This window comes from Rhizophagus irregularis, chromosome 7, assembly GCF_026210795.1.
Source record: "Rhizophagus irregularis chromosome 7, complete sequence".
NCBI classification, from domain to species: domain Eukaryota; kingdom Fungi; phylum Glomeromycota; class Glomeromycetes; order Glomerales; family Glomeraceae; genus Rhizophagus; species Rhizophagus irregularis.
Window position 1 is genome coordinate 2014926 of NC_089435.1, and position 13648 is coordinate 2028573.

The 13648-nt window shown below is 27.3% G+C and overlaps 2 protein-coding genes across 2 annotated transcripts; both read right to left on the reverse strand.

Moving 5' to 3' along the window:
• Nucleotides 1-2270: 2270 nt before the first annotated feature.
• Nucleotides 2271-3131, reverse strand: OCT59_027240 (uncharacterized protein; the record flags this gene model as incomplete). Its single annotated transcript, XM_066136828.1, has 2 exons — nucleotides 2271-2905; nucleotides 2987-3131. The coding sequence occupies 2 exons, from the start codon at nucleotides 3129-3131 to the stop codon at nucleotides 2271-2273; spliced, it is 780 nt and encodes a 259-aa protein (XP_065993277.1).
• A 10055-nt stretch (nucleotides 3132-13186) lies between these two features.
• On the reverse strand, nucleotides 13187-13501 carry OCT59_027241 (uncharacterized protein; the record flags this gene model as incomplete). Its single annotated transcript, XM_066136829.1, has 1 exon — nucleotides 13187-13501. The coding sequence occupies one exon, from the start codon at nucleotides 13499-13501 to the stop codon at nucleotides 13187-13189; it is 315 nt and encodes a 104-aa protein (XP_065993278.1).
• Nucleotides 13502-13648: the final 147 nt, after the last annotated feature.

Consider the following 13648-nt stretch of genomic DNA (forward strand, 5'->3'; position numbering starts at 1 on the left):
TCATAAAAAGTATGGCTAATTCTTGTAAAAATTTAATTTTTGAAGAAGATCAACCCCGATGTAACCTGAGAAATCAGGGTAATTACGTGAGCGGATGAATAAAAGACCGAATGGAACAAGGATAAATAATTAACCGACGGATAGATAATTAGCCGAAGGATAAATAATTAATCGATAAAATAATATTTATAGTTTAGTTTAGTTTAGTCACGAGATAGTCATATGATAATACATCTTTATTTTCTTATTGTTCTTAAATTTTTATTAGTAGAAAAGTTAGAAATAGTAGAAATAATTTTCTTAAAAATGTATAAATATAGGTGGGATTCGTTAGGAATTCCGCAGTCAGTTGTTGACTCAAATTTAATAAAATAAATATTAATTATTAAAAGTTATCTTGAATATGCTCATTGTACGCTTGAGAATTAATTAATATTATATTATTAAGTCCAGAAAAGTAAAGTAAAAGAAGTTATTCTCATTTTGTTGTATGAAATATCACAGGTCAAAATTAGTTAAATAGGGTATCAATAGGTTATCAATAGGTTATCAATCGGCTATCAATAGGCTACCCTATTGGTAGCCTATTGAACTTGCGCCATAATCCGTCACCAATCGGGCAGGCTGATTGTTAGCCAATTAATAACTTATTGATAACCTATTAGTATCCTATTGGTATTTTTATCAAATTGGTTATCAATAAGGTATTAATAGGTTTTCAATAGGTTATCAATCAGCCTGCCCGATTGGTGACGGATTATGGCGTAAGTTCAATAGGCTACCAATAGGGTAGCCTATTGATAGCCGATTGATAACCTATTGATAACCTATTGATACCCTATTTAACTAATTTCGACCTGTGTATAATAAGAAGTTAGGAGAACTCTCGCAGTTATAAGAAATAAAGTGGTAATATTTGAAAGAATAAATATTACATAAAGAATAATATTTTGGGAATATTATGAATGAGTGGTAGTATTGAGAATAGATACTATGGATATATGAGAAAGAAAGCGAGAAGTTAAAAGAAAAGTAAAATCTAAACCAAGCGAAATAATGAGAAATAAAGTTGTAATGAGAATGATGTGTTTATCCACAGGTGGCAGACGTGGGTGACACCGATCAAAAGAAATGCATCAGGGCTTTTGGATTAAATGTCATGTGATTAGAGAACCAGCCAATCAATTAACGCGAAACTTTATATTTAGATAGCTCGAGTATTCTATTTTTAGATTTTTAAATTTCAGTCGTTAACTATGATTAGGTCATGAGATATTAAAAATTAAAAATTTTTTTTTCGGTGATGCAAATCTTTTGAGAGACACTGTATATTAGATATCCAGGGTTCTAGAAGAACCGTCTAAAAGAAGAAAAAATTGAAACGTTAGAAAACATTTCATTAAATAAATAGTTAAAGAAAAAAATGCTTACCGAAATCCACATCAAGAAGTTTGAAAAATAGGTCACCTAAAAAGGAGAGAGTAATGTTAATAAACATTTCTCAAAAAATAGTTCAAAAAATAAATCTTCACCCACCAAATTATCACGCGTATGTTCTTTGTAGGCTGGTGAGAGATTGTAAAACTGAAAAAATAAAATAATTAATATAAAGTTACGAAATTAAAATAATAAATTTCTCATTCTTACAAAAATCAAACTTTTGCTCAATGAGAATTGTTCTGTCAACCACTGTTCCCGGATGACAATTGCCTAATTTATCGCTGTCACGTGGTTCAGTTGGCGTAAATCTGGTATGATGCCTCTTTTGCAATATAATACTATATATTACAGCTATTTTCTAAATTATTGATCCCCTCCCCTGTTATTTTTAAAAAATTTTTCAGACACAGTCAGACGCAATCAGACGCAGTTAGACACAGTCAGACACAGTAATTCGGGCTGACTTATAGTGCCGGCCGGAATTATGAGTCATGTGGTTACACAAATTCCAAAAAAAGGAAATTTTTGAATTTGCAAAAATCACAAAATATTTTTTGTGGAATGGGTATCATCCAAAAAGGAAATAATATCGTGTTAAATTTCCATTTTGGACGATACCCATTCCACAAAAAATATTTTGTGATTTTTGCAAATTCAAAAATTTCCTTTTTTGGAATTTGTGTAACCACATGACTCATAATTCCGGCCGGCACTATAAGTCAGCCCGAATTACTGTGTCTGACTGTGTCTGACTGCGTCTGATTGCGTCTGACTGTGTCTGAAAAATTTTTTAAAAATAACAGGGGGGAGGTCAATAATTTAGAAAATAGCTATAACATTCTCTTTATCATTTTTCCTTGTTGTTCTACAATATTAAGTAGATTTCCATAATCTACTGGGTCTTTTGACTTAACTCCTACAATATTATCTTTTCTTGGTCCACGTTTTCCTCCTGCTTCTTTCCATCTATTTATTCCTTCCATTGTGTTATAATATTCTCCTCTCTTTTTACTCCATTTATATCTTTTTGGAATATTCGTATTATCTGGTCCTATTGGTCTATCATACATTGGTTGTTCATCTTCCTTTTCTTCCATTGGAGTTTCTTCTCTATTCCTATATTTATAATCTTCTTTCCCTCTTTCCACAATATCTTTATCCAAATTTGGCTTTCCAAAATTTTTCCATCCTTGTGCAGGATTTATTCTATTACTTCTTCTTCTTTCTTGTACTGGATTATCTTTCTCATATAGATCTCGTTCATAACTATATAATTGTGGATCATCATATTCCTCATATTCATAATCATAATTATCATCTGATTCTTCATATTCTTCATACTCATCATCTCTTCCATAATTTCCTGTGTCCATCAGATTAACTCTTCTTTCATTCCTTCTAATATTATTTCCTAATGGACATCTAGTCGCAAAATGACCTTTTCTATGACACCTAAAACAAGTTACTTCATCATAATTAATCGGTATTCTACTATTCCTTCCTTGATTCAATTAACTTCTGTTTCCACTTTTGTTATCTAACTTACTTTCTATATTCTGTAGTTTTCCTAACATATAAATCTTCATTTTCTCCATGTCTTTTACTAAATTATCTTCATAATCTTCCTTCAATGCATGGTTTATTAAACTTATTTTCTTACTCATTCTTTCCATTATCATTTTGTCTAACATCTTGAGTATTATTATTTTGAACATTATTTCGATTTAACAAACTCTGATTCATCACACTTTGTAACACCATTTGATTTCCTGTTTCTATAATTTTAGCCCTTTCAATAGCTGCATCTAATGTTGCTGGTGCCGTTTCCATTACTCTTGATATCATAGTTGGACTCAATCCTTGAATAAAATAATTAACTTTGTACATTTCCCTAAATCATTTACTCCTGGTGCCACTTTTTTTATTAATTTTCTGAATCTACTTGCATATGCTCCTACTTTTTCATTCATTTCTTATCTAATCGTTTGCAATTCTCTGATCCATTGATTCTTTCTAATATCACTTGCATAATGATCTTTTAATATCTTAGTAAAATTATTATTTCCATGGTTATGAGTATCCTCTTCCCATCTCTGTATTTCTCCTCGCTTATTTTCATACCAATCAGCTGCTTCTCCTCGCATACATGCTGCTGCTTTTCTGATTTTATCAATTTGATTAGCTCCCTCTTGATAACTATTTGCATTCCAAACAACTTCAAAATCTCTAATTCACTCATATGGATCTTGATCTCCCATAATATAATGGTAAATCTCCTACTTTCGCTGCTCTATTAACTGGTCCTGCCAAATTTCCAACTCTTGTTTCAACTTGATTAATTCTTCCAAATATTGTATCTGCTGGTGGAACTAAAGCATTCCAATCATTACCAATATCATGTCCTAACATTATATTTCCAAATGTTCTCAAATCTTCTCTAATGTAATTTCTTTCTGCTGCCATGTATTCTCTTGAAATAAATCTTGTAAATTGTAATCAGATAGTTCACTTTCGTTATCAGAATCTTTAATGTTCAATGAATTATTTGAATCTGAATTTTGACTTAAACCAAAACCTTCTGTATTTATAACATTTTCAATTTCTTCTTAATTTATATTCTCAATATTTTCATTCCATTCCTCATCTTCTGGACTTAATATTTCTCCAATCTTTTCTGAATCATCTGAATTATCATTTTCTTTTTCAACTTCTTCTTCACTTTCTTCAATTTCAAATTTCTTTAAATATTCATCCAATATTCTTCTTATTTCTTTTTCTGATTCATTCTTATATTCTTGAAATAACTTTATAAAGTCTGCACTCAAAATGTCAATATCTCTATATTCCATACTTATTAATCTTAATAATTCTCCATCAGAAACTTCAATTTCTAAAACTTTGATTGGATTTTTTAACTGTTCTAATCTTTTCTCTATTTCTATTTCATCATTCAATTCATTCTCATCTTCCAAATTTTCTAATTCTTTTTCATAACAACTTTTACATATTCTTTCTGCAAATTCTTTATCATATTCTACTGCTTCTTCTATCAATGTCATTTTATACCATTTTCTAAGTTCTTTAGTTATTTCTTCATCGTCTAATTCTTTAATTGTTATATAGTTCTCCATAAAATCTTTAGTTTTCATTATTTCATATTCTACTCCAAAATTTATTATTCGTCTTATTTTTTCAATATCAATTTCGTAACCATTTTTTAACCAATAATCTCCCTATATATATTTGGCAATTCTTTGTCACTAATTAAATTGAAGGCATGTGATTGGTCACGGGAAGGTGTGGAGATTGCGTCGCATCCCCCTTTATCAGCTGATTCACCACTATACATATGCGCAGTCTCTGTTATTTGCGCAGTCACTAACAAGATTCATGGCAAGACTCAGTAGTTCAAATCTGGGGGATAATTTTTTTTTACATTTTTTTTGATGAGGTCACAAGACACAGGTTCGAATCCAGGAATATTTTTTTACATATATTTTTTTGACATATTTCGCAAGATCACGGGTTCAGATCTTTAAGCCAAGCGCCAACCCGTATTGGCTTATCAAGAGAAATCATGGCAAAGTATATCAGCTTGAATGTCATTCAAGCCAAACCGAATCAGCTTAAAGGGCATTCATACACGTATACTTTTGTTAGTGCATGTAGAGACATGTACATGTGATAAAGTATACGTAAATACGCATAAACAAGCTGAACCAAGCCAGCCAACTGATGGAGTCAAATTTTATCACGCGATGTTACACAAATTTCCAAAAAAGGAAATTTTGTTCCTCACGAAAAATTAACTTTTGAGTTACACGAAATTTCCAAAAAAGGTAATTTCTTTGCAGATCAATTAATTCCGGCCAGAATTAAAGATTTATTAAAGTCTATCATGTGACGTTTACAAATTTTCAAAAAGGAAATTCTTATGCAAATCACATTTCAATATTTAACTTTTAACAATACTATATATTCCAATACTATATAACAATATTACAATACTATATTAATAAAAATATAATATTTAAAATTCTAATGATACTCTATAATAAATACAATTGATTTTTAATAAACAAAAATAATAAAATACAATATTTAAATTTTAACAATATTTTATAAATAAAATTTCATATTTGATTTTTTAATAATACTATTATCAAACTTATATTTCAATTTACTTACCAACAATTTATTACTATTACCAATTAAAGAGCAAATATTAAAAAACATATAAATTAGCATTATACCAAACTTTAGATTAATAACAATTTAACTGATACTCCAACAAGTAAAAAACTTTTAAAATTATAAGACTTTCTAGATCAAAAATCTAATTTCATTTATCTGATAATAGACATATTACAATATAATTATTTATTACTATCTAACACATAACTTCTTATGTATTAAATAGAAAGAATATTAAGATAACGATAATACCTGCAAAATATATTTTCAAAAAATACTCCATCTTACAATTAAATATAAATCCATATTAATAAAATCTTCAGATCTATAAAAATACAATTAACTCTCAATATAACAAAGTAGATGTCCAAGCTTATCAAACTTTCATTATAAAAAAATTCATTAATACTATATAATAAATTATTTAGTATATTGAAAAATTTTAGTATAATGCAGTAAAATAAAGGAAAATTAAAAAATTTATAAAATGTTATGCACTTATACTCAAGAAAACTTCAAACTACTCTTTATATTAAAATTTATTTTGCAAAAATCTTTTTTATATTAAAAAAAAAGTTCGTTTTAAAAAAAATTCATTATATTAAATATATAAGATTCAAATCTTTTCTAATATTAATGATAAAGCTGTAATAACTGAAAATACGATAATATAAAATAAGGATAAATAATTAGCCGAAGGATAAATGATTAGCCGATGGGTAAATAATTCAGTGTTTGGCAAATGGTTTGAAATGACCAAATGATTCAAATGAAAAATGACAAATGACATGTCATTTCAATGCTCAAATGACAAATGATCTTGGTCATTTGAATGTAATTTTGGCCAGCATTATGATTTTTGCCTACACTACATTCATTATTTTTTAATTATAGTCACATGATTATTTATGTGATAAATATTAGCCAATCAAAATCAAATGATTGAAATGACCAAATGACAAATGATTATGAATAATGACAAATGATTTCATAAATCATTTAAATGGTCAAATGACCAGGTCATTTCCGAACACTGAAATAATTAGCCAATAAAATTATATTTATAGTTTAGTTTAGTGTAACGAGATAGTCATATGATAATAGATCTTCAAATTTTATTAGAAATATTAGAAATATTAGAAATATTTTTCTTAAAAATGTATAAATACAAGTGGATTTCGATAGGAAATTCCACAGTTCAATTTTTTTGGAAAATAAAAATTTTAATTCGTCTTTAATAATAAACTAACACATTCTTTTAGCCTTTTTCTTATGAGTAAAAAGTGCCACATTAATTATTACTTTTAATTAATGGTTTATTAATGTTTTGTAACTAATTTTTATTTTAAACCAAGCATAGATATTATACGAACTCAACATGTCGGTGGCAACATACGATATTTTATTTTAATATCCTATGGGCGGCATGTCACATTTTTGGTGCATACTCGCGAGAAAATAAAAGATTGTTGTCTTCATATAAGATCTAAGTAAGAAATAAAAGAAAAGTATATGAGAAAATAAAAAAAAAAATTTGTGAAATTAATAAGAAAAGGATGATATAAGAAATCATCAAAGAAGTAATAGATGATATGAGAAATCATCAAAGAAGTAATAGATAAGGAAGACTTATCTGAAATATGAGAAAAGTGTTACTATATATGAAAAAGGATATAGTAAAAGAAAATATATAAGAAAAATTAAAATATTATCGAATGATATACGAGAAATAAGAGAAGGTAATATTATGAAAAAGGAATATTATGGAATATATGAGAAATGAAAATATACAATATATTGAAAAGTATATATCGAAAGGATGAATGAAATATTCGAGATAATAATGAAAAGATTTAAAAAATTGAATGAAAATAAAAATTTATAATGAGAATGAATTTTGTGAATAATAAGAAGTTAATAAATGATTGAAAAATTTGAAAAGTATTATAAGAAAAGAAAAGTTATTAGTGACAAACCCGTAAACTACTATACTTCTATGAAGAAGGTAAAGGCAAGCCCGGTATAGGTTACTAAATGAAAGAGAAAATTAAATGATATTGTAAATATAAGAAATATCAAAATGTTGTTATTTGATATATGAAAAATAATTTTATTACAATAAAAGAATGATATGAAAGATTGCAAAAGATAATAATGAATTATATGAAATAAAATGATGTAATAATGATGTAGTAAAAGAAATTGCGTAAGCATGTTGCGTAAAATAAATAAATAAAATGTTGTACAAATCACGTGAGTAATGTAAATCACATGATGAAGCGTAGTAAATAAAAGAAATAAGAGAAAGTATAAGTCATGTGATAAGGCGCAGTAAAAGAAAAATATAGCTGCCCCTTGGGCAGGGGCGACTGATTAATAAAAATACAAATGAATAAGAAAACAATAGAAGAGATAGTTGTATTACCAGGGGTGTTTGTCAACAGAAATTTTAGTACGTTGATCGCTTAAAAATCCGTGGCTATCCAATTATAATAAGAAAATATTAATGAATTATAAAATGAAATGCGAGAAATAAAAATAATATGAAATAGATTTGAAATAAATATTTTGGAAGTTAATATAAGAAAAAGATTAAAAGTTATTAAAAGTTTAATTTTGTGTATAAAACTGGGAGAACCCCAGTATAAATAAGAGCACACTGGGAGGACCCAGTATAAATAAGCCTTTGTTGGTAATCATATTAGTCTGATACTGGGCGGCCCCAGTTATAAATAATCCCTAGCTTTGATCACAGTTTATTTGCGCAAGATATAGAAAGTTTATAAATAAAATCGCGATTATAGATTATATTATAGAATGTATAGAGAAATTATAGAATCAAAGCTGGAACTTTGAAAATATTAGAATTTAAATTGTATTGTAAAGAAGTAAAAGATAAAATAGTAATTTAAATGATGTTAAATTAATGATAAAATTTTATAAAATATAAATAAGAGTGAAATTATGAAATGTTTAAATAAATAAAAATGTCTGATATATATGATGAATTAGAAGAGATTAAAAGAAGACATGAAATAGAGAAACATAATGAATTGAAAGAAGAGTATCAAGTAGATCCTTCATGCCTAAAATGTTATAGTACTGATGAAATAGAAATAGGAGATTGGTTTAAAAGATTTTGGAAAATTTTTCAAAAAGTAATACTAGAAGCAATGAGTTATAATAGAAATACATATACAAAATTAATGGAATATATAATATTGACAAAAAAGGAGGAAGAAGAAAGTTATCCATCCAGTAAAAAGAAAAGAAATAAAGAATTTGAGAAAATAAGAAAAGAAGGAGAAAAACTGTTAGATATAGTCGTAAGGTCAATTAGGTATAGAAATAAATCAGATTATAAAAAAATAGGAATTATATCGGTAATAAAAGTGATATGTGAACATTATATACTTAGTGAAGATAATGAGTATATATTAGATGATCAAACAGAAGGGAATTTGTTAGGGAATAAAGAATTGTTAACATATAGATATATTATAGAAGATGATGAATTAGATATAAGATTTGCAAAATTTGAAGAATGGTTAGAAGAAATAGAATCAGTAACTATTAAGAATAAAGGATATGGTACTATGAGAAATTTTAAAGAAATATTACATTTAAAAGAAAATATTGCAGAAGAAGAAAATAGAGAGAAAATCAAGAAGTTTCAGAAAAGTATAACATATCAATGGTGGGATGGAAATAAATATCCAAAACCATGGATGAACGATGATTTAACAAATAAGATAATAGAGAAAATTGTAGAAACAAAAGGTTTTGTTGAAGAACAGAGTGACGTAGGAGAACTAGAAAGTTCAGATGATTTAGGAGAATCAAGTTCAAATGAAGGAGATGAACATATTGAAAGAATATACAGAAATTATTGGTTAGAAAACGGTTATGAAATTGATATTGAAGAAATAAGACGAATAATAAATTTCAGAGTGGAACATGAAATAATGAAAACTAAGGATTTTATGGAGAGCTATATGAAAATTAAGGAATTAGATGATGAAGAAATAATTGGAGAACTTAGAAGATGGTATACTATGAATGCCACAGAATGTCCGTTATGTAACAAAATGATACTGAAGAAAGAAGCAGTAAAATACAACAAAGAATTTACAGGAGAAATATGTAAAAGTTGTTCTGAGAGAGAGGAAAATGATGTTAGTGAAACAGAACTAAGAGTAAAAAGAATACAGAAAATATGTGAAGGAGCAGAAGTTGAAGTAATGGAAGGAGAAATATTATGAATGATAAATATGCATATTCAGTTGAAGATGAAAATTCAGTTTATGAAAATCTTTATTCTGTAGAATTTTTAAATACTTTAACACCAAATGGAACTCCTCCTCACAGATTGGTTCTTAAAATTGGAGTACCTATAATATTATTAAGAAATATTAGCCCAATTGAAGGACTTTGCAATGGTACTTGACTTATAGTTAGAAGATTTCAACGTCATGTAATAGATGCTGAAATTATAACTGGCTCCCACCTTGGAAAAAGAGTTTTTATTCCTCGAATCAGAATAGCACCATCAGATGCTGATCTGCCATTCCAATTAATTCGCCGCCAATTTCCAATTTGCTTAGCTTTTGCCATGACAATTAATAAAGCTCAAGGACAGACCATTCCATATATAGGATTGGATTTACACAATCCTGTATTTACACATGGCCAATTATATGTAGCTTTATCAAGAGTTCAATCAAAAGATAATATTATAATCTTGGTAAATAATATTTGTAATGATAATAGACCAGGAGTTTACACAAAAAATATTGTATATAGAGAAATTCTTTAATATTAATATGTATTCAATTAAAAAATAATATTAAAATTTTACTAAAATTATTTATATTAATAGATCAGGTATATATAAAAATTCTATTTATAAAATAAAAAGTATATATTTGATATAATTTATAAAATATTATTTGCATTACCATTAGTATAATTTATTATGCAAAATATTATCTGAACTGCAAAACAGTTCAGATGATATTTTGCATAATACATTATACCAATAAAAATTAATTTCACTAATTATATTAGTAGGTAATATCAAATATGGTAAAAATTAGAATTAAAATTAAGTTTAAAGTTAAGTTTAGAGTTAGAGTTAAGGTTAAGGTTATGGTTAGGGTTAGGATAGGACCCCGAAAAATACATATGGAAGTCATAAATAATCGGCAAGATTTTGGCCTAAAATAAGCAACTTTTCAGGGCCGGAATTATGATAATGCTAGCCTGTATCAAAATGGACAATAAAATTTAGGCCAGCATTATCTAAAAAAGGCAAGATTTTCATGAAAATTTAGGTTCTTTTTAAGCAAACTCAAATGTGACCTTTTTATGTATTTTTTGGGGTCCTATTAGAATTAGGGTTAGGATTAGGTTAGGATTAGGTTAGGATAAGAGTTAGGATTAGGGTTAGGGTTAGGGTTAGGTTAAGTTGAAATTAGAATTAGAATGATAGTTAGGGTTAGGATTAGATTAGAGTTTTTGTTAGAACTAGGGAAGGTACGTAGTTACCAAGTTTAGGGTGAAAGTAATATGATTAGAATTAAATAATATTAAATTTATATAATAAAAAAAAACAATAAAATTCACAGTTCCAAATAATATTTTTATACTTATATGAAAATAATACTAAATTTATTTGAATTTAAAAAAATATTCTTATAATTTATTTATAATAAAATATCTAATTTAACTTTATAATTATTTATTATAAACCAAACCTCAAAATTTCATCAACGTTGACAAACCTGATGCAATGCCCGGGCCTACGGGCTAGTTTCTATATATTTTCTCTATATATTTGTTTCCTTCATTTGAACTTGACTCTCCCATGTCATCTGAACTTTCTAGTTCTCCTACATCACTATATTCTTCAACAAAACCTTTTGTTTCTACAATTTTCTCTATTATCTTATCTGTCACATCATCATTTATCCATGGTTTTGGGTAATTATTTCCATCCCACCTAGGGATGGCAACGGTCGGTCATGGTCGGTCATCGGTCGGTCATAACCGGTCAAGAACCTTTGACCGACCGACTGACCGTTGACCGACTGGTCTAACTGACCAGTTAACCGACCGTTTGACCGACCGGTTAACCGATCCTGAAAATGTTTGCGAAACGTAATTTAATTGAAATACTTAATAAAAAACATTTTCGCAACATTTTCTATTAAAATAATTAAAAAAATGTTTGTGAAACATTTTTTTTATTAAATTACGTTTCACAAACGTTTTTAGGATCGGTTAAACGGTCGGTCAAATGGTCGGTTAACCGGTCGGTCAGACGGTCGGTCAAATGGTCGGTCAGAGGTCTTTGACCGACCGATATCAGTCACGGTCATGACCAGTCATAACCGGTTAATGACCGTGACCATTGCCATCCCTAATCCCACCATTGATATGTTATACTTTTCTGAAACTTTTTAACTTCCTCTCTATTTTCTTCTTCTGCTATATTTTCTTCCAAATGTAATATCTTTTTAAAATATCTCATAGTACTATATCCTTTTTTCTTGATAGTTATTGATTCTATTTCTTCTAACCATTCTTCAAATTTTGCAAGTCTTATATCTAATTCATCATCTTCTATGATATATCTATATGTCAACAATTCTTTATTCGCTAATAAATTCTCCTCTTTTTGATCATCTAATATGAACTCATTATCTTCACTAAGTATATAATGTTCACATATCACTTTTATTACTGATATAATTCCTATTTTTCTATAATCTGATTTATTTCTATACCTAATTGACCTTACAACTATATCCAACAGTTTTTCTCCTTCTTTTCTCATTTTCTCAAATTTTCTATTTCTTTTCTTTTTACTAGATGGATAACTTTCTTCTCCATCCTTTCTTGACAATATTATGTATTCCATTAATTTTGCATATGTGTTTTTATTATAACTCATTGCTTCCAGTATTACCTTTTGAAAAATTTTCCAAAATCTTTTAAACCAATCTCCTATCTCTATTTCATCAGTACTATAACATTTTAGACATAATAGAATATCAAGTAGACCCTTCGTGTTTCTCTATTTCATGTCTATTCTTAATCTCTTCTAATTCATCATATATATCAGACATTTTAACTTATTTTATTTACTTATTTACTTGCAAAATGATTTCATTTCATATTTTTAGTTTATTTATATTTTTATTCATATAGTAATTATTCATTTATTATTTCAATCTTTATTTCTTTATATTTTTGTGTATGTAACTTCCTATTACATTTTTTTATTACATCTTTTATTACAGCACATTCTATTACTCATACTTAATATTTTTTAACTTTATTAATCTTCAATTAGTTTAATGTCTTTTCAGACAACTACTTGTCCTTTAATTCTTATTATCTAAATATTTCTCAATTAGCCTATATTCCAATCTTAACCACTTAATTTCATTACATTTATTACCCTTCTTATAATAACTTTTTATTTCAATCATTATCTTTTAACATTTTTTAGACACTTATTTTATCCTTTAGCGTTCTTCTTACTTTTTCAATTTTTATATTCTGTCTGTTCATATATTTTCTGATTATTCCTATATGCAGTTATTTTACATTCTCCCATTTGTGAAATATTCATATCTTTGTGTTCACATCTTTCTTCATATTCATTAAGATATTTCATTCCTTTCTGAAAGTACTCATTACATAACATTTCTATTTTATTTCTTAAACTTTCTTCACTTTCCTCTCTAACTTCGAAATAATTAATTTCTTCTAATGTTACCTCTTCTATTTTCTTACAATATTTACATTTTACTTTACTGTTTATTCTGATAAAACCTTTTCCTAATATATTTTCAAACATTGTTGTTCCAGTTCTTATTTTATTTCTTGTTCAGAACTTGCTATTTGATTTATTATTATTTCATTTTTGTCATTATTATTCATTTTCCTTTACTTTTATAATAATCAGTCACTCAACTTCTATTATTACTTGAATATTTATCAATTA